The 22,086-nt window shown below is 40.9% G+C and overlaps 1 protein-coding gene across 1 annotated transcript; it reads right to left on the bottom strand.

Moving 5' to 3' along the window:
- Positions 1–14,099: 14,099 nt before the first annotated feature.
- crcp (calcitonin gene-related peptide-receptor component protein) lies at positions 14,100–22,086 on the bottom strand. Its single transcript, XM_083768367.1, has 6 exons — positions 21,958–22,086; positions 20,690–20,726; positions 19,658–19,756; positions 19,078–19,172; positions 18,283–18,340; positions 14,100–15,203 (listed from the first exon to the last, which is right to left on the bottom strand). The coding sequence occupies exons 1-6, from the start codon at positions 21,963–21,965 to the stop codon at positions 15,057–15,059; spliced, it is 444 nt and encodes a 147-aa protein (XP_083624493.1). The 5' UTR covers positions 21,966–22,086; the 3' UTR covers positions 14,100–15,056.

Raw genomic sequence — 22,086 nt, forward strand, 5'->3', positions numbered from 1 at the left:
GACCTATGATTTCCTCAGAATTTGGAATTGGTAATGGTTTGGCCAGAGTAGGAGTATAGTCTGCCAGAGCTGTGTACTCTGGCATAACAGTAGTTACTGAAACATTTTCATCAGATGGAGATTCATTTAGAATACCATCATCTGACTGGATCTCTAGTGGAGCATTCTTTTCATCCAATGTGATCTTGAATGTTATGCCGTCAAGATCATCAACAAGACTGGTCATGTCAGTGATAATGTCATCGCTTATGCCTTTGAGTGCATAGCCTGGACTGAAAATGTCACATTTGAAACGCCCATCTCGTTTGAGAGCGTCCTCTACCTTTTCCCCTTTGTATGCATAAACATCAACTTCCTCAGCTATGCACTTCAGTTCCATGCTGTTCAGAACTTTATTCGTAATGTTATGGTCTCCCTTTGTTTTTACATGAAAAACGACTAGTTTCCCCTTGTCTTCGGGAAAACGACTTTCACTCTTTGTGTGTTCAGGGTTTCCCTCTGCTTTTCTCCATTTAATAGTTAGATGCTCATTTGGTTTAATTAAACAGCATGGAAAGTGTGTGCTGATAGCTCTAGGAGGCATATCTCTCAGAAGGCAAAGGTCTTTGCCTTCGTTTTTTTTGGCATTCTTTTCATAATTTGGGTTTATCATTAGTGAATCTGTAATGGTCTGGTGTCTGTCACAGGTTACTTTCCTCCTTTTGCCGTTACTATTACCAATGGAATATGAAAAGGAATGGGTGACATGTGCATCTTCGTCCTGCGCAAAGAAAGGACAGTCATTAATTTCAGTACAACACATCTGTTGACATGCTCATTACCAAAGAGAATTTAAATTCAAATGAAAATACATATTAGTAACGAACTTGAAAGCCAGGGAATTACATTTATATAGGTAATGCTTTAACAGAAATGGCAACAAATTTAAAACCTGTAAGTGAGTGAATATTAGTGGGGTTCCGTCTCCATGTTAAATTTAGTTGTCATTTACAACTCATGTAAAAGTTTCACTTTCAGTACTAATTTGAAGGTGAGGGTCTATAGAACCATTTTGGTTCGAGTGGCAATCACCAAAATAAAATAATTGGCCTATAGGGGGCGTAGTCAGGTGCCAACCCCCATCAGCCCTACCAAAATATGTAAACTGTTGTAACTTTTGATTAAATTATCCAATCTGAACATATGATATATGTATGGATTCACAATCAGGAGTAGCATTTGGTACTTGAACCTTATTACACATATATTTCTTTCCACACAGTATTGGTGTGTATCCACAAAAATAGCAGGAAAAACGAGCTAAAAACTAGTAGTGGGGTCCCTAGACAGACCGTCATTTACAACTCAACAAAAGCTTAACTTTCACTTCTAATTTGTAGAGAATGACCTATAGAACAATTTTAGTTCGAGTGGCAAGTCTACAAATTAAAGAAATATATATTTTTGCCAAATTTCCAAAATGGCCAAAATCGGAATTATGTTTATTTGAAAGATGTCTTAATTTTCTTATATTGCTGTTTTTTCTTTGTTTTTCTTGCTATATCAAGTTAATCCTGTGTGAGGAATTAAGAAATATTAATGTTTTGAATAATCTAATCTAAAATAAAGATGGCTGCCTACATTACGCCTAACTTCTATCCTGTTGAACCTAGAATGGTGATGTTGGTGCCTATACCTATGTTATCATGAATGACTAATTGTATAAAAACAAAATACATATAATAGGACAATATATAATATTTCACAAAAATGAGACAATGCAGTACATATGTGGGGAACTAAAGTTAGATATTGGAATATAATACACCACTCCTGTGTTATATTTGTTTATTTTATTTAATTACTTATACTATGTACTGCCACTATAGGGGGCAGAGTAGCAGGTGTGTCTTAATTGTTCAGACTTGGTAGCTTTTTAGTAATAAAACTAAGCATACTGCAGAAGAGCATGAGCTGCACTGATTGCTCTCTTGTGGTATTGATATTTTGAAGGTAAGCAAAAAAGTTAAACATGTCATGAAGGATCCTAAAGTGTTTTTTATGAATATGGATAGTCATGGAGTGCCACGATACGGTCTTCTCCCAGCACAACTGACTTGTCGTTTATCTCTTGGGTGAGTTCTACCTTCTGGAATGAATGGTCTGCTGCATATGTTTCTTCACCACAAAAGAGACATTTATTACGATTAACAGGTGCACCAGTCCGGCATGATCTTCTTGCCAATGCCACAGCACCTCCGGAGGCGGCAGCGTGAGAGGGCACGCAAACGTGCTGCTTTCATCGCTAACCTCTTCAAGTTCACCAAGGATTTGCTGGGGCAGAAGCGCAGTGGCAAACTGGCCTCCTCGCAGGAAGACATAGACCAACAACCTCATAGAACCCCCTGAACCAGATGTGCAGTTCGACATGTCGGAGAGGAGGGTCAGCAACCACCTCCGGAGATGGCTCGGACTACCAAGGAGCCTGAGCAGCATTGCACTCTACGGAAACACCAACAAACTGCAACTGCCTTTCAAATCCCTGGAGGAGGAATTCAAGGTAACTAGTGCCAGAGAAGTGGTTCAGTACAGGGACTCAAGTGATCCGAAGGTGGCTAAAGCAGGGATCCAAGTGAGGACTGGCAGAAAATGGAGGGCAGAGGAAGCAGTTCAAGAGGTAGAGGCAAGGCTGCGCCACAGGTGCATGGTGGGCGTGGTCACACGAGGCCGAGCAGGGCTAGGTTCCTTTCCGAGTGCCCAAATGAACACCAGGGGGAAGGAAAGGCGACGCCTTGTTCAGGATGAGGTGAGAGCAGCAGTGGATGAGACCAGAACCTGCAAGGCTGTGGGACTGAAGCAACAGGGAGCTTGGACGAGATGGGAGAATGCGGTTGAGAGTGTGGTATACTTTCGCCGTGTGTGTCAGTCAGTATGAAGAGTGAAGACGAAAAAGCAGGACAAAGGTTTCTCCGGATCTTAGCGTTTATTTGGTAAACCACAAAGAGATTTCAATTCGCTACAAAGCAAGCATGTCTCAAAACGGTACACGCCAATGTCTGTTCCAACCAGCCTAGGGGAGCCAAATATTAGACTCGTTCGAACAGCCTAGTTCACAAGAAAAACAAGGTGTTATATACAGATCTGATCCCCCCTCCTCCAGTAGCTGAACCAGGCACTTCCTGACTCTTTTGACCAATGAAAGTAGCCCAGAGTCATGTTTCACAGAGTTACAGAGGCGGGCCTCTCTGGCTAGACATGAGTATCTAACCTTACATTAAAACACCAGATTACTACTTTACAGATCCCATGACAAATTGTAGTTAAAACATAAACCGGTCTTTTAGATGAAACTGAGCACTCTAGTGAACGTAGTTAATTATAACAGAACTGAAATGGAAGTGAATTAAAACAGTATTGACCCAGTAACTCAGTAGCCTAAGAGTAAGAACTCCTCTCGGCTCTGCTATCAGGGCTATGCAAAACACAGGTTCTTGTGGCAGACAATAGGATCTGGTTTCATTCACACCTCTGAGCTGCCTCAAAGGTTTTTTAGAACAATAGATGTTAAATTTAGTCAGAAGCCCCTGAGTGAAAGACCTTCTGTTGCATGGGATCACTAAAACATTTTACTTGACTCAGTGAAACTAGTACCATAGTTATTTAGTTAGTTAATTTATAGAAAATTATACGACAAGAGGAAAGTGACCTGGGCAGAGCTTTGGAAAGCTGAGCCTCACCGCATCAAATTTCTCATCATGGCAGTGTATGACGTGCTTTCAAGCCCGTCAAACCTGCACATATGGGGCATAGCAGAGACACCAGCATGCCCACTGTGTTCCAAGCGAGGGACCCTGGAACACATCCTCAGTTGCTGTACAAGGGCACTTGGAGATGGACGGTACAGGTGGAGGCATGACCAAGTCCTTAAGACCATTGCTGAAGCCATCAGCACAGGACTGGAGTGGTCAAAGCAGGTCCGACCATCTAAGAAAACCATTGCCTTTGTCAGAGCTGGGGACAAGCTGGGGTCAGAAGAACAACATCTGCAGGCATCCTGATGTCTGCAAGAGACTGGCAGTTGTTGGTGGATCTTGAACATCAGCTGAAGTTCCCCAGCCATATTGTAGTCACCACCCTGCGACCAGACATTGTCCTTGTGTCTGAGTCTACCAAGCAAGCAGTGCTGATGGAGCCGACAGTCCCGTGGGAAGATCGCCTGGAAGAAGCCTTTGAAAGGAAGCTCTCCAAGTATGCAGGTCTGGTCAGCGACTGCCAGCAGGCTGGTTGGAGAGCAAGGTGTTTCCCTGTGGAGGTTGGATGCAGAGGTTTTGCAGCCCGGTCCTTGGCCAGAGCCTTCAGTAGCTTAGGCATCGAGGGAGAGAGAAAGAGGAGAGCCATCCGCAGTACCACCGATGCGGCAGAGAGAGCCTCAAGATGGCTGTGGCTCAAAAGAGGGGAGCCTTGGAGTCATGGTAGCTAGCTAGCCGTCTGGACACAAGCTCTAGGTCTGATCAACCCTGGCTGGGTCACCTGCGGAGGGCGTATGATGTTGAAAGACCCAAAATGCCCTAAGATTCCAGGAACATCACTGAGGATGTGTCCAGACTAGGCATCAGTAGATGTATGTACACAGTCTTATAACTAACAAGCTACCAAGTCTGAACAATTAAGACACACCTGCTACTATGCCCCCTATAGTGGCAGTACTGTACATAGTAACTAATAAAATAAACAAATATAACACAGGAGTGGTGTATTATATTCCAATATCTAACTTTAGTTCCCCACATATGTACTGCATTGTCTCATTTGTGTGAAATATTATATATTGTCCTATTATATGTATTTTGTTTATATACAAATTAGTCATTCATGATAACATAGGTATAGGCACCAACATCACCATTCTAGGTTAAACAGGTTACAGGATAGAAGTTAGGCGTAATGTAGTAATTAAATGTACATTGGCAGCCGTCTTTATTTTGTTTCTATATCAGATTATTCAAAACATTAATATTTGAAATCCAGTTGATTCCTCACACAGGATTAACTTGATATAGCAAGAAAAACAAAGAAAAAACAGCAATATAAGAAAATTAAGACATCTTTCAAATAAACATAATTCCGATTTTGGCCATTTTGGAAGTTTGGCAAAAATATATATTTTTTTAATTTGTAGACTTGCCACTCAAACTAAAATGCTCTATAGGTCATTATCTACAAATTAGAAGTGAAAGTTAAACTTTTGTTGAGTTGTAAATGACGGTCTGTCTAGGGACTACTAGTTTTTAGCTCGTTTTTCCTGCTATTTTTGTGTATTTACACCAATACTGGGTGGAAACAAATATTATATGTGTAATAAGGTTTAAGTACCAAATGCTACTCCTGATTGTGAATCCATACATATATCATATGTTCAGATTGGATCATTTAATCAAAAGTTACAACAGTTTACATATTTTGGTAGGGCTGATGGGGGTTGGCACCTGACTACGCCCCCTATAGGCCAATTATTTTATTTTGGTGATTGCCACTCGAACCAAAATGGTTCTATAGACCCTCACCTTCAAATTAGTACTGAAAGTGAAACTTTTACATGAGTTGTAAATGACAACTAAATTTAACATGGAGACGGAACCCCACTATATAGCTGAACTGCTTGCTGCTTTATCATAATATTATGTAGAAAGACTGTCTACATTGCATAATACAAAAGTCGAATAAAGAATAATACAACTGATTTGTGCAATATTGTATAGTAGACCACTTGAATGACATAATGGTAACTGAGACAGCTACTGAAAATCAACTGGTTTTGGATCATAGTACAGAAGAATGGTACCTGATCCATTGTTCCAGACTTAATTTTCTTGGTGTCCACTTTGGGAGGTGTCTGCTGATGGTTAGATACATTGACGAAAGAGGTTCGACCTGTTAAGGAGAAATGTGGATTACCGTATTAATTTAAATCTAAATAACAGTAATAGGCCTACATGTCACTATGCAATAAATATACCCTAAAAGTCACACCTGCGTGAAGTGAGGGGTGTTCTTATCATCGTACATCATCCTGACGTAAAATAGACACTATGTTTATTTGCTTAGACACTATGACGTAAAACTTTCCATTCATTGCCAATGGGAATTTAATGTTTGTGTTGGACAAAGTTTGTGAACATAGTACACTATAAAAGCTGGATATAGGAGCGGCTATCGCCCCTCATAGTCCGGCAGCCGGGCTTGTGGGTTGGGACATTTGGTATATAGTCTTTTTTATTGGCCTAAAATATTGTCTATTTACATAAATTCATGAATCCACTTGCTGACCGGCTGTCGGTATTGAGCAATTTGTTTTATAGGGGTTTATAATGTGATCCTACCATTAACATCCTATATAAAGGCAAAAATGTAAAAAATGAATTATGCTTTAAGTAGCATGTTATATGTCAAACTAGGGGGTTTTCAAGATTCTGAATCCATTCCAAAGCATTAGTTTTGCACAAAAAACACAACAATGTGATTTCATCACATTTGTGATGAAATTATTTCAATTTCAATGATTTCATCACAAATGTGATGAAATCATTGAAATGTGATGAGGTCAGCACATTTTGGGCACATTTGTGATGACGGCTATGGCAGTATTGCAGTGCCTACATCTTTCCGTATGCTGAAAATAGCCGATCTACAAGCTCACAACCTGTTGCGGAGGCGACGCGTTCTGAGCTTGCAGATGAGCTACTTTCAGCATGCAACACATTGTACCGCGAAACATAAGTCAGACTCCACTTTTTTTTAGCCGAGGTGATGAACACAGACACACATGGCTCCTCGTTTCAAAATAAACAGTAAGGGCCGATTCATTCATACTGCTATTTTAGAGCCGAAACAAAGTAGTTTCTGGACAGTATCTGACTAGCCCTCGCTGGTGCGCTGCGAGCCCCCCTCCTCCCACAGTTGTTTCACACAAACAGCCTGTGTGTGTGTGTGTGTGTGTTTGTTTGTCTCGTTAAAACCTTGATGCACTGTTTTTGTCTGTTTATAGGAGATGTTGGCGATTCAAGTGAGGAGATGGGAAATATAAAGACCTATATGTTACCTCAATGAAGGAATATAGTAACAGACACATGGCCAAATACATCTAGCCTGCTAAAGAGATAGTATAGTTTAAACTGGACAGGGCTACGTGGATGAGTGAGCACACAACATCACAGTGTGCTGCGCACACCACGGCAGAGACAGATTACATTAATTTGGTGTTGGACTCAGGTTTACTATGCTTTTAGCAGGACTTTTGGCTTTGTGCAGTGCTTTCATTTGTTTCCACACACACACACACACACACACACACACACACACACACACACACACACACACACACACACACACACACACACACACACACACACACAAATACACATTGACACAGATATTTACATTTCATAGCACAATTCTGCAGCTATAATGAGGCAGCTGGTAATGAATTGATGTTCATCAATTCTTGTTTATATTATAACATAGCTCTCTCACACTGTCATGGCACAGTGTGACCACTCTCATAATATGAGAGTGGTCACACTGTGCCATGACAGCTTACATACTGTATTATGTAATCTGACCTGTCTGAGGTGTCTTCTGAAACCTGGCATGCTGTCCAGCATTGTCTGCTCTGGAGCCTTGTGGTTGCGCCTCACCTTAAATTGAATTATTATTATCAAAATTATAAAAGAATGCCATCACTGTCCAGACATCATTGCATTGGAACAGTGGAACTACTATTTCAAATACTTAGTAGCCTACCGGTACTTAACTGGTTCAACATTTAATCATCAAAAAATCATTTCAATTCTGAATGTCGACAGTGAATCGTCAACTAAAACTTGAATCTCTAACTAACTGCACAAAATGCACTAAAACAAGTGAACACTTTATTCATGGACATGAATTAGACCGATAGGCTATATCTAGTTTTGTCTACAAATATGTAATATTAAACATTACTTTAATAGTATCTGTCTCACAATGGGCCAATGCCAGTCATCCCCATATGTACCTGTCTGAGGTGTTGCGTGGTGCTCTGCAAGCTCTCCCTCATTCTCTGCTCTGGAGCGTTGTGGCTGCGTCTCACCTAAAATGTGAATCAGAATTAAGAATACATTTGTGCACAGCATTTACCTCAGACCAAGTGCAGAATCGAGGAGGCCCGATCATGTTTTGAGCACAGTATGTGGGAGCTCTTTGAACACCAGACAATGAGTATCTCACCTCCACACTCACTACAGTATAATCTATCAATTTCTGCACTCATAACTACAAAAGAAAATAAATCAGATCAGACCAGAAACCCTATAGTTGCTGTTGCTGCTGCTCAGAGGCAGAGCCCAGGTTGCAGAGACAGAGAGGCCCACAGGAGAGTCAGGGCGGATAGATAGAGGCATTAAAACTGCTAAACAAACAACGCAATTTGATAGTGTTCCAGTTCCAATTTTTTCCCTTCCGTCTAATTTCCGTCTAGGGGTCGCTCAGTCGCCACAGTGGATCGTCTATTTCCATCTGTTTTCTATGGTCCACATTTTATTTTATTTGGCACACGTTTTATACTGCATCCCATTCCTGACACAGCCCTCCCCAATTTAAACAGATTTGGGACCGGCACTAGTAAGTACACACAAACATGTGCATTAGAGACCTGCGGATGGAGTTTTTTGTCACCCACAACCACAAATGCATTATCCGCCCACTATCCAACCGCATTAATGATATCATCCTATTTATATTAACCGCACCATCCGCCAACCGCGGTTATCCGCAGCAACCGTGGCTAAATCCGCCATCCGCAGGTCTCTACTGGCTTGGGACACCACAATGGAAATATATGAGGGCATAAGTCATAACCCAACGTACCCGTTATCCAACCGCATTAATGATATCATCCTATTTATATTAACCGCACCATCAGCCAACCGCGGCAAAATCCGCCATCCACAGGTCTCTAATGTGCATAGTTACCCAGGGTAATCAGGTTGCCTTTCTCTGTTTTTTTTTGTTTCACCACTTCCAATTTCACTTGATTCAAACTTGAACATCAAACTTGACATCACCTGTTGGCCTGCTGGGACTCAGCCAGCGTTCTATACTTGTGTTCCCCTTAGCTGCCAGCTGCAGACTCTTCTTTTTGGAAGGCATTGTGGTCTGAAAACACACACAATTAACATTAGGCTAAGAGACAATAACAATAATAACTAGAAAGATGTTAGTGTGGTTGCCTATCTCTATAGAAATATTGTTCAATTAGAAGATTATGGTATAAGGTATGTCACTATATTGTCCAATCAGATGAGGACAAAGTGCACATGCCTTGGGAAGAGTTCAGAATCGCTGGCCAATCGGAAATAGAGTTATTGCCCAATGTAAACGTTTTTTAAACGATATAATCTCTGGGGTAGAATAACAATAGTCTGCTTGCCTATAGGCAACCACACTAATACAAACATAAAAGAAAACTTGCATTTGATGTCTCTTGTCTTACAGGGGTCCGTGGATTATTTCCTTATTTTCCTAAGGTAGCACGAAATGAGTTGAGAAATCCCAGGCAAAGTCCATCATTCATTCAAACAAGGCATCTTCCATATAGTTACATCAGGTTACCAGCATGACAAAGTGGCAAGCTGGCTATCACCTAGCCCCATATGTGCCCTTAGCCCCATATGTGCCCTCTCCCTACGCTCATTCTGTAGCTACAGAATGAGTCGAAGTGTCCTTGAGCAAGACACTGAACCCCTAATTGCTCCCGATGTGCTAGTTGGTGCCTTGCATGGTTTCCGCTGCCATCGGTGTGTGAATGGGTGAATGTAATGCACAATCTCTGTAAAAGCGCCTTGGATAAAGGCGCTATATAAATGCACCAATTAGCAAGTCAAAGAGTAAAACCTACAATTTGGAATGACTGTCTCTCAGCCAGAGATTGTCTTCCTGCCTGTGGCACAATTGATATGCAAATAGACCTTCAGTTTAAGACACTTTGGTGAGACACTGGAGGGAGATGCAGGGAGAAATGGCTTTCAGAAGTTAAAATTAAAATTATGACTAACCATGTAGTTATGAATATGCTATACGATTCATAATACACCACACATTACAATTACAACTGAGAACCAATGTGAAAATGTTATCAATCTCATAAATAAAAATAAAGTGACCTATCAGCTCCATCTACTGCTGGTAGATAGAGCAACTTGAATGAGCTATGAGCTACCGGTATGTCACAACTTAAGCTAGACAGAAACTCAAACTATCATGGGCATTTGGGTCTTGGGTCTTGGTTTGATGCCAACTGTGACTAACAATCACATCGCTTTTCAGTGAACTCTCAGACACCAGAGGGGAAAAAAAGACAAATGGAGATAAATAATTATCACAATTTTTCAAATAAATGTATAACCTACAACACAACACAAACATAAAAGAAGACATAAAAATACTCCTTAAATATGATCTTTTTATATGCCTTCTTAAAGTAATTCATATTTGGACATGTACATTCCACAAATTCACTCCATAAACTGGAATGCACATAGCCTACCTTTTCGATGTTGAATGAATGAACACAAAGTGTTTTTAAATGAAGGCTTGGCTATTAAACCCCCCTCTATCACAGATGTTTTTTTGTATGTTACCTGGCAATAGGTTATTCCTTGCTCTAAACAAAATTAGTGCAGCAATGGAAAGCTGGTGACCTCTGAAATGTACAAACTACAAACAACAATGTATTCTATATTTGCATTTGTAAGACAGTGATTTCAATCCAACAAGAAGGAAAATAAAGAAAGACAAACAAAAAAAAAGCTCATTTTACCCTTCCAAGAAAAGTTTCTCCCTTGATGAAATGGAGAGATAATGTCCGTAAATTGTGCCCTTAGATTGTGCCCTGTGGGCGATACTTCCCGCCAGGGCTCCACTGGGCGCGTCTGCGTCGCGTTGCGTCACGCGTGCGTGCGTCAAAAAACGAACCGGTTCAATTTTATGGTGACGGAGACGCGACGCAACGCGGGCAGTGGAGCCACCCTCCATTGATTAAAAGGGCACATTCCCGACGTTGACGGAGACGCGACGCAGACGCGCCCAGTGGAGCCCTGGCGTCATTTTGATTGATTGAAATATTTATTAACAGTTTGTAGAATTTACAGTACATTTTAAGCACAAACTCAATACAAAGACTGTCAACTGTGAGTGGACGACCCAATTAAGCATTACACTTGTTTACAACAGGGTCCACATTGTTCAATTCATCAAAACATTTAAAGACATACAGACATTTAGAGACATACAAATAGACATTTCTATGTAGTTAAAGTACAGAACAGGAATTCATCATATGGGAAGCAAAAAAGGGAAAAGATACAATATACAGTGAGGGAAAATGGGGGGGGGGGGGGGGGATTCAGATTTTACAGAGGCCAGTTTCGAATTGCAGCCATCCGTTGGTGCCCTTTGAGAGCGGTTTTGAAGGAGTCAAGGGATTCACATGTCTTAATGACTGTTGGTAGGGCGTTCCACATTTTGGTGGCATAGGAGCGAAAAGAATTTAGTCCCTTGTTTGTGCCGAATCTGGGTTGTACATGGTTTGTTGCACTCCCTCTGGTGTTGTGGGTGTGGACTTCGTTTACATTAAGGAAGTATTTAGACAGGTACATGGGTATCTTGGTGGTGTATCGAATCTTGTGGACCAGACCCATTGCAAGATGCTGTACTCTGTCGTCGACCCTAAGCCATCCCAGCCTGTCAAAGTGGGCAGGGGTGAGGTGGGTTCGGGGGGTGAGGCCAAGTAGGAGCCTGACCAGTTTGTTTTGGGAGGTCTGGAGCCTTGTTTTAAGGGCCTTTGAGGTGCTGTGGTACCAAGAGGTGGATGCATAGTCAAAGAAACCTTGTACGAGGGCTCCTGTTAAGGTCTTCAAGGTGTTTTTGCTGACCAGTGAGGAGATCCTGTAAAGGAATCTTGTTCTTTGATTGACTTTTTTGATTACGTTGGTGGCCATTTTATCACCAGAAAGATTGGCCTCCAGGATGGAACCTAGGTAGGTAATTTCATCTTTTCGTGTGATAATATTGTCACCCACTCTAACCAAGAAGCCATCTGCCTTGCTGAGTTTACTATTTGATCCGAAGAGGATGGATTCAGTTTTTCCCAGGTGTAAGGATAGTTTGTTATCAGCGAGCCAGGTGCAGATTCTACCGAGTTCAGAGCTGAGGGTCTTTTCAACCTGCAGTTTGTTCCTGTCCGAGACCAGCAGTGCTGAGTCATCTGCGAACAGGAACAAGTTGCAGTCACAAGCTGAAGTCATGTCGTTAACATAAATTAGGAACAGTAAAGGCCCTAGTATGCTTCCTTGTGGGACGCCACAGCTCACTGGGAGGGGAGGGGACAGTGTTCCGTTCACCTCCACCATCTGTTCTCTCCCCTCCAGACTGCACCTGAACCCCCCCCCCCCCCCCCCCCCCCCGACTCCTGATTGGCTGACTGAAACCTGAAGGCATAAGTTTCATTTCACCTGTTATGAAACTTCAGTTTCTAGCAGTACTAGCAGTTCTGAACAATGTCCATCAGCAGCCACAAGATGGAGTCCTAGTAGCCTACTGTAATCATGATTCTCACTTCAGAGACATTGCTCTGAGGGCAGGCTGTACAGCCAATGACGCCTCAATATAAACCTATACACACTATTTACAGGTGAAATGAAACGTATGCCTTCTCAGTCAATCAGGGACAGGGAACCTATACAAAAACAGATACATACAGATAGATCTAGATAGAGAATAGATAGATGTGTAGGCTACCTGTCATTTATGAGTTGTGCCATCTAATGTTTATTAAAAATCACACCCGTGTGAAGTGAGGGGCGCTCTTATCATCATACTTCATCACTTTTGTCTTCAATGTTTGCATTTACACACTTTTACCTTCAACGTTTGTTTACACAGACCTTCAAAGCTGGACATAGGAGGGGCTAGCGCCCCTCAAAAAGATGGCTTCCAGTCACACCCAATAGGCATAAATTCCATATTAGTAGGCCTACTGCATGCAAAAAAAGGCATGGTTTGACTTGATGCCCAAAACTGCATGAAAAGTGTGTGTGTGTGTGTGTATATATATATATATATGTTTTTATAGCAAACTTTATTTATTTATTTTAATGCAGTAATGGCCCTTTTTCTTCTCTTTTTTGGCGTATTAAAGGGTCTTTTAATTCCTTAAATTGTCCCATCACTGTCATCTGGGGACCCCCCCAAAAAATAAAGTGGGGATACTGGGACCCCGATCCACACATTGAGCACCACTGATCTAGATAACACGATCTTCAGTGTTATTTTCTAGACTTTACATGGATTGTGGCTGAACCTCATTTCCAATTCCTAATCCTATCGCTTAGAGCCAATTAGACCCATATGTGCCCTCTCCCTACGCTCATTCTGTAGCTCCGAGATGAGGTCACACCCTGGGCCCCTCACACCGCGGTTCAGAAACGGCGCATGTTTCCACAAGGAACGCTTCTTACCCTTTTCTGCACAATTAATCCAAAAAGTGAAGGGCTAAAAAGGTTTTACACTAATTGAAACGGCCAAGAAAATCCAAGTTTAAACGGTTACACGACCGTTACAACGGTTGTTTAGCATGTTTTTCAAGGAAGTTGAAAAGCTTTAGCGCCTCTCCGGCGCCTCCCCTGGTCGAAAATGTCCAACTGACTTCAGTTCACTCGACATGCACGCGCACACGCACGACTTCCTTGATAAACATGGAAGCGACTGACTAAACAACCGCTGTAACGCTCGTGTAACCGTTTAAAGTTGGATTTTCTTGGATGTTGCTAAATTTGAATTAGTGTAAAACTTTTTTAGCCCTTCACTTTTTGGATTCATTGTGCAGAAAAGGGTAAGAAGCGTTCCTTGTGGAAACATGCGCCGTTTCTGAACCGCGGTGGGAGGGGCCCAGGGTGTGACCTCATCTCGGAGCTACAGAATGAGCGTAGTGCTGAGGGAACATACTGGGGCTAAGAGCCAATCAGCTAATTAAGAACAGACTCATGAGAGGAAATGTCATAAAACAAACGTTTAGACATGTTCAGTGTAAATATCAGTACAGGTGAGTTTAATATACTCAGTCAGGAATTATCCAGCAATAACTAATAGCAGTAAAATATGAGACCTTTAAAGGTAGCTTATACTCATTGAAGAGAGATAGTCTCATGGTCTAGCTTGGTAGACAGTAAATGGTAACGCATAACCAGTCACCATAACCAAAACATATTATTAGTGATGATGTCTATGAAAGAGTGTTTATTTCTAAAGTAGGCCATTTGCTCTCCCAAAGCTATTAAATGGATGGTCATTGCCAGGTCAAGGCAGTATATTCTGATTCTACACCAATAATGTAAATAAGTATTGGCAAAGTAAGCATCTGCTGCTTGTCAGGCATCTTGCTAGTCTGCTGGAACATTGTAGCCTAAACAAATGTACAAGATCGAGCTACACAACACTGGTCAAGCTCGGTAAGTAATGAAATTACTACTTGCAAGGACAGCGCAAATTACATTTCCAGATTTGTTACACTCTGCTGTTGCCATACCACTTCCTGAAATGTCGTATTCACGCCACAACATGCAGTATGACTTACATCAATAACAAATAATGACAGATGAATGGGTAAATGTACTCTCTGGGTGCAGTCTATTATACTGCACCCAGGAAGTTAGAACACTACTGGATTTTAAGGAGGCGCTTCAGGGGTAAATAAAACAAGACAAAAAAATTGCTTTAACTTGACAGTTCCTAACTGCTGCCATTGATAGACAAGCAGTTTGGATCTCTCATAATCAGCTCTGGATTCAACTCAAACAAGTAGACAAAAATTGAGTTAAAAAAAAAAGTCATACAAAGTAAAATCCTAAGTCCCACTGGGACATGTGGCTGTATTTGTACACTGTCAAAGAGTGAAATGAACACTGAGGATATTACTCTGTGAGTCAGTGGTTTATAATGCCTCCGAGGTGTCCGGGTCTTGGTGCAGCCACTGTGCTGGATCATCAACTCTCTGTGGTTCCATCCAGCTCTGCCTCTGGAGCCGGAGCAGCGATTTCCTGCTCTGGATCTCCTGGAAGGATGTCACTGACTTTCTGAATGAGCTCCTCAATCTGCTCCTCCGATAGCCTCTCCTCACTCTCCTCTACCATCTACAGAGAGAGAGAGAGAGAGAGATATTACATATTATATACACTAGTTTATCTGTATCTCCTGTTAAAATCTGCTGTATAATATTCAGAATGCACAATAAAGCCTTGTTGCAAGTGCAAATGTGTGAAATGTATTCGACTACACAGGCACTATACTGACATGTATAAGCCAATATTCCCATACAGTGACAGTAGAATGAAGGCTGATTCATACTTTGTCACACGACAAAGCATGTGCGACGAACATGGCAAATAGTCAACATACCAATTCTCAAGGATGGATGCAAAGCCTTGCGAGTAACATTCCAGTACTTAGTTTTCCAGCATTGAACATTGAGCAAACCACACATCCTAGTTTACTTACCTCATTGTCGGTTTGGCTGCCATAATTATTTAGAATGAGTTTGGTTTACTTTAGGTTTATTTTTGTTGTCTTTATTGCTTATTTATTTTTGCCCAATAGAACTTGCAACATTGTGCCGGAACTGCCGGAAGTGTCAATTGTTTCAGTCAAGCCGGAATGCTATACTGTACATATGGTGTGGTGTCACCAAGCCCTGTTGCACCTTCACTGTTTTCCAACATTCACATGATTGTGATGCTGTGTACGTTTGGGAGGGGCGAACAAACTCATTCATATAGTGGGGTCCCTAGACACACAGTCATTTGCAACTCATGTAAAAGTTTGACTTTCACTTCTAATTTGTAGATAGCCTATAGAACAATTTTAGTTCCGAGTGGCAAGTCTACAAATTAAAAACAAATATTTATTTTGCCCAATTTCAAAATGGCCAAAATCTGAATTAGGATTTTTGAAAAATGTCTTCATTGTCTTACAATTGCTGTTTTTTTCTTTCTTGTTTTAGCTATATCAAGTCAATACTGTGTGAGGAATCAACTGGATTTCAAATATTAATGTTTTGAATATTCTGATATGGAAAAAATTAAAGACAACTGCCAATGTACATTGAATTACTTCAAATTACACCCAACTTCTATCCTGTTGAACCTAGAATGGTGATGTTATTGTCTATACCTGTTATCATGAATGAGTAATTGTATAAAATAGGAAAATATCTAATATGTCACAAATGAGTAAATATAGCAAAATACAGTAAATATATGGGTAACTAAACTTAGATATTGTAATATAATACACCACTCCTGTGTTTGATTTTGTTTATTTTATATAACTATTTCCCTGACAATTGTGGGGAAGACAAGTTTGTGGTGATGCTAGGTGGGCTCCACATTGAAATGGCTTTGTGGAGCACCATGGGAGATCATCCTGACCGTGGGTCAGGATGGCCTGAAGCATTGAAAGAAGCTGGGATAGTGAAGTCAGAGGCAGGCTGCAGCTGCCACATCATTCCTGAAAAGCATCCGATCAAAGGTAATGAGAACAAGATATGGCCACCAAGTTACTGTTGTTATACTTGACAGCCTTCTGAAGCAAGCCTATGAAGTCAGTGGAACTGAGATGGCCCTTGAGGATTGGGTCAATGTAGTTGCCAAAGACAGCCCAACAGTCAAATTTTGGCTGCTTGTACACAAGTACCAACAGATCATATTCATGTTTATCTGAACTAATGGTCACTACCCTACAGATGCTTGTGCCTTTGTTCTAGCTCTTGATCACCAGAATTACGCCAGGTGGATTCCAGTCTTCATCAGAGACATGAAACGTCTCCCAGATAGCATCAAGGCTGAATTTGAGAATGGACACTGGGCGATAACTCGAAGCAATCTGCGTTTCTCATCCATACCAATTGATCAGGCACATGAGCAAGCCAACAAAGGGTGAAAGGCCTTGGTCTGACAGAGAACCCTGTCATGTTGGAACGTTGGATTGTGACTGGTGTCAACGAGGGTTGAGTGTATGGATTGCTCGCGACCATTCTGAACCTTGTCTCGGTGGGGTTAGACTGTTATGATAGGTAACAGAGGTCAGAACTCCATAACCACAGAGCGCACACACACACACACACACACACACACATACACACACACACACACAGTTGTTATGACAGAAAGGAAAACAGATGTTTAGCTGAAAAGAGGAACTGCAAACTTGTATCCTGTTAAAAACATGAACTCTCAATGCTGACCAAGTGATAAGTTCAGTGGTTGTCCGAATAAGGGAAGTGAGTAGTGCAACCACAATATAAAAAAACTTACTGTGTTTGAATAGGCCTTTGAGTAGGAACCAATTCATCAAAAACAGGTGTATGACCTTTTAGACAGAGAGACTATAAAATGACAATGATGATTGGGAAGAACGTCCTCATCACGAGGAAGGCTCTGCATCTCAACACCGATTTCAATGCCATGCCAAAGACCTGATGGAGGTGTTGCTGAGTAATAGTAATCCATTTGAGGAGAGCACTAAACCATGACTTGAAACAAACAACAAGAGTGGACATTGTCTGGGTCCAGTATCGTGAACTGACAAAGGAGGCACAAGGGAAAAACGAGGAACAGGCATCCGACAACGTGTATCTGGTACTGCGAAAATCCCAGGAAATTGGCAAACGTTGACAACAAGATGGAACTGTTCTCATTCCTTTCAAGTAGTTCATGCAGTTGCATGAAGGCAAACGCCTGTGCAAGTGTAAATGTGAGAACTAGCTGGACGAGAGCAATATCCAAAACTGGATCATTATGATACAAAAATAAATACAAATGTAACTGAATTGTTGTGTCTGTGTGTAATACTAAGAACTTTGTTTTAGCTCGTTTTCCTTGCTATTTTTGTAGATATACACCAAATACTGGGTGGAAAAAAATATTATGTGCGTAAAAGGTTTAAGTACCAAATGCTACTCGTATTTGTGAATCCATACATATCTCATTATGTTCAGATTGGATAATTTAATCAAAAGTTACAACAGTTTACATATTTTGGTAGGGCTGATGGGGGTTGGCAACTGACTGACTAGAGGCAAATTTTTGTATCTGGGTGCTTGCCACTCGAACCAAAATGGTTCTATAGACCCTCACCTTCAAATTAATAGTGAAAGTATACTTATAATATAGTATACAAAAGGTACAAATGGGTGCAAAAATACAGGCCACTCACTAGTTGGATCTCCACGGCTGTCTGTGGCCTGTGGTTCAGCAGCTGTAGTTTTTCAGCCCTGATGACAAAGAAAAAAGAAGACATTCAGGAGTAGGCTAGTCACAAAAATAATCACCTAATCGCAATTGAGATAATCATTATTATTTTGGATTGTTTTTTAAATTCAGCTAAATTCATCTGCTGAAAAATGTATACATTTTCAAAAATAGTCGAATTAGCAGATATCCAAGCTCACTGTACATCTGCCAATTCCACTATTGTTGATTATATGTGAAACTATAAAAATATTAAAGGTCTATTTATCATTGTTTTATCATGTCATTTCTTTGTATAGTCAAGTTGTCATAACTGCCCTGTGCAATTTGTGTTTACAAAACCTAAAAGGTAATCAGAAATGTATTTTTTTTATTCGTATGCCCCAATGTCCAATGGTAAAAACACAATTATTTGTGTGACAATTAATCGTACAATTTTATGATCCTCCTGATTCCTCACAGCCCATAATGGACATAATGTGTATGGGAATTCAGGAGTGGGACCATTAACCCATTTTGGGCAGGAAGTGGAACCCATTTTGGTGTTAGCATTATGTTATGCTTTAGCTATTGAAAAATAGCAGATCTACAAGCTCATAGCGCGCCACCGAGTGGAGCTTGTAGGTCTGCTATTTTTGAAAAATCAAAGAACGACTGACGTAGAAACATAGCTTTTTCAGAAAACTGTCAGGATGTAGAAGACATTTTTAGAATCTGATCTCAGGTCAGGAAAACATGGTCTCTGTGAGGGAACACCCACTTTGTGAGTTTGTGAGGCATCAGAGTGGTGAGGAAGTCTTTGACTGTCTCTGGACTCTGCCTGCTGCATGGCGTCTTTGAAAGGTATTTCAATGTCTGAAGAAACAAAGAAAAGAAAGGGGAAAAAAACAGTGTTAAAAAAATCTCTTGAACCATTTGTGTTACCTTGTGTTGTAATAGAAACGGTAACTGTAGAGTTGGCCATTCACATTGGTTGGCTATTCAAAAATAGCAGATATACAAGGTCATAGCATGTCACTTTGTGCCGCGCTATGAGCTTGTAGATCTGCTATTTTTTTTAAGATTTTGCAAATCTTTGACTAGATGTTGTAAAGCAAACATTTATCACATTTTCTTTCTTCTGTGGGGTTCTCTGGCACAAAATATTTTGAAATGGGTGTTCATGGCCAAAAAAACCCCCATACAATTGTGTGTGTCTTGGACATGAAAAGGTTTGAGAACCACAGATACACAGTAGATACTAGATAGCAACATAAGTTTTTCAGTAAACCGTTGGGATTTAGAAGACATTTTTAGAGTCGGCCTCAGGACTTAATGGGTCAAAAATAGAGCATCCCTACCTCGTACATGATGGTGTTGAGGTTCTGCTGTCCAGCGCTGTGCTTGTTCTTCCCACTGTCCTTCCTCTGTTCCTTCAGATCCGTTAAGAGTTTGAATACCTGTTGATAATATGCAGACACAAGCTCACATTGCTGCAGACGTGGTATGTAAAGTTGCCTGAGGGCCAAGGCTCCAAAAACAGTCAGCAATGCTTTTTGATGGTTTTTATTGCTCCAAACTCCAGCTCCATTGCAGATATTCTCAACAGAAAAATCAAACAACAAAAATAATACTGGCCAAAATACAAAACAACAAACTCAAAAATACTTAACGCTCAACGAAGGAAAAAGGAAAAATAACAAACTGCACTAGGCTAGGCCCATGACATGGGCCCTAGCAGCTCTCTCACAGGGGTGTCAGCATGATGCCTGCCCGAGCCTAACTGACTAGCTCTGCCTGCAGTCTCCCCTTTATAGGTGAGGATCCTACCACCAACAGAGAAGCAATTAAATATACCCAGCTGATCTACAAGCTCACCGATATCAGCTGAACCTGAATAAGTAACCCCATACCTAGATGTTCTATTATCTAGACTATACATCATATGGGGTTACATTCCTTTCCCCAGATAATAGACATACTTTGATACTTGACATTGTGGAACACCCCTACTCCTCAACAGTACTTGGCAAGGGGGGAACCCTTCTTAAAGTGGCAGCACTAGAGAGGCCATACAAATACTGAGTTACAATAAACACACAGGTTAATAAACTGCCTGTTTTCCCTGTGTGTATCATTTCATTTGTCCATCCTGTAAATGCATACATCAACAGTATTGACATTATATGATAGGACCTGTCTGCCCCACTACCCACAGTCTGTGTGGTGTGTGCGTGCGTGCAATGTCCTTAATCAGTGTATGTGTGTGTATAGGGCACGGGCTGCCCCGTGACATGGTATATTTGATATTTTGTGATATTTAGAAATACAATAAACTAATGTTATAACAATGGTAATATTTGCAATGCAAAACAGTGGCAAAAACACAGTACCTCATAGTTGCTGAGCATAGCAGCATTGTGGTCCTTCCTAAGAAACACACAGAAGATAAATCATTTGTTTAGAACTTTAGCCCATTGTATGAGCTGTGATACATTACGGCACTGCCAAGTTTGCTCCAAACATGCGCCAGAAATCACTCACTGTCTTTGTTATTAATGATTTGTCCTCAGCTATTCCAAAAGGAACCTGCATTAATTTCATTTCAATGCTCTTTTGCAATCCCATCTGCTTTCTCTTAACCCTCTCCACACCAGTATACACAACACAAATTGTAAGTTAATTAAAACTCTTTGTATTCTCAAACATTATCATACATATTTCCATCATATCTATAGTTTGCATACAAAATAAATGTAACCACAGTAACCTATGGACTCACCCTCACAGGTCCATTTGGTTTCATGACTGTGCACACTCTCAGAGGTAGATTAACTCGTATGAGGCTGTCTGTAAATAGCCTACTCGTATTTTAACTCTGTTGCCATAATTTGACCACAATGGAAACCAGTCCCCGGGATTTTTCTGTTTGTTATATCCCTTTAAACTCAAATGTTTGACTGTACCTGGTGCTTGCCTTGTGCTGTTCACATTTCTGTCTAATTAAGTATTCAATCAAATTCAAAAGCATACAATTAAAGCTCCCTCACTATCTTTCTAGTAAGGAACATGTAGCTCTGATCCATAGCCCTAATGCCCCTTGCTGCCGTTGCATTAATGAAGGCATTATAGAGCTATGGACCAGAGCTAGGATCATAATGCATCATTTTGAATCCCCATGCAGTCATATAATATATGGTTGTATTGTTGGAGTAGCTCTGGTCCATATAGCTCGCCTCTGCCTTTATTAATGCAACGGCAGCTAAGGGCATTAGGGCTATGGACCAGATATATGATTGGAGGAGATATCATCAGTCAGATCCACAACCACAACTATAACCAATTAAATTAACCATAATTGAACCTTCATAGTACACTGAATGCTAGCCCCTCTCGGGACCCTACATAAAGCTTTTCTGAAATTTTGATCTGGGTCGTCAAAATGTCAGAAACTTCAGTAGCATTTGGGTTCTGCTTGGAGGGCTAACTGAATGCCTTGAGTGAGACATTCTAGAGCTAATGTCTGTGATGGAATTTCCCCTCTTTTCCCATCATCTGCATTACTGCATAAATAACCACATGTTCTCAAACATTCATGAACATACTTATAATAACACATCATAATGTTAGCTTAAAAAATGAATAATACCACAATTCTTACACTTCCATGTCGGCAGCAGAAGCGATCGGATGAAATACGGCCCGTATTTTAAATGTGTCCGTATAGAAACATCACAGTCCATTTCAAATGTGTCCGTGCGTGCACAACCCCAGTCGAAGGAATAGTTCC

Source organism: Protomyctophum parallelum, assembly GCF_964188405.1.
Source record: "Protomyctophum parallelum genome assembly, chromosome: 1".
In the NCBI taxonomy this organism is placed as follows: domain Eukaryota; kingdom Metazoa; phylum Chordata; class Actinopteri; order Myctophiformes; family Myctophidae; genus Protomyctophum; species Protomyctophum parallelum.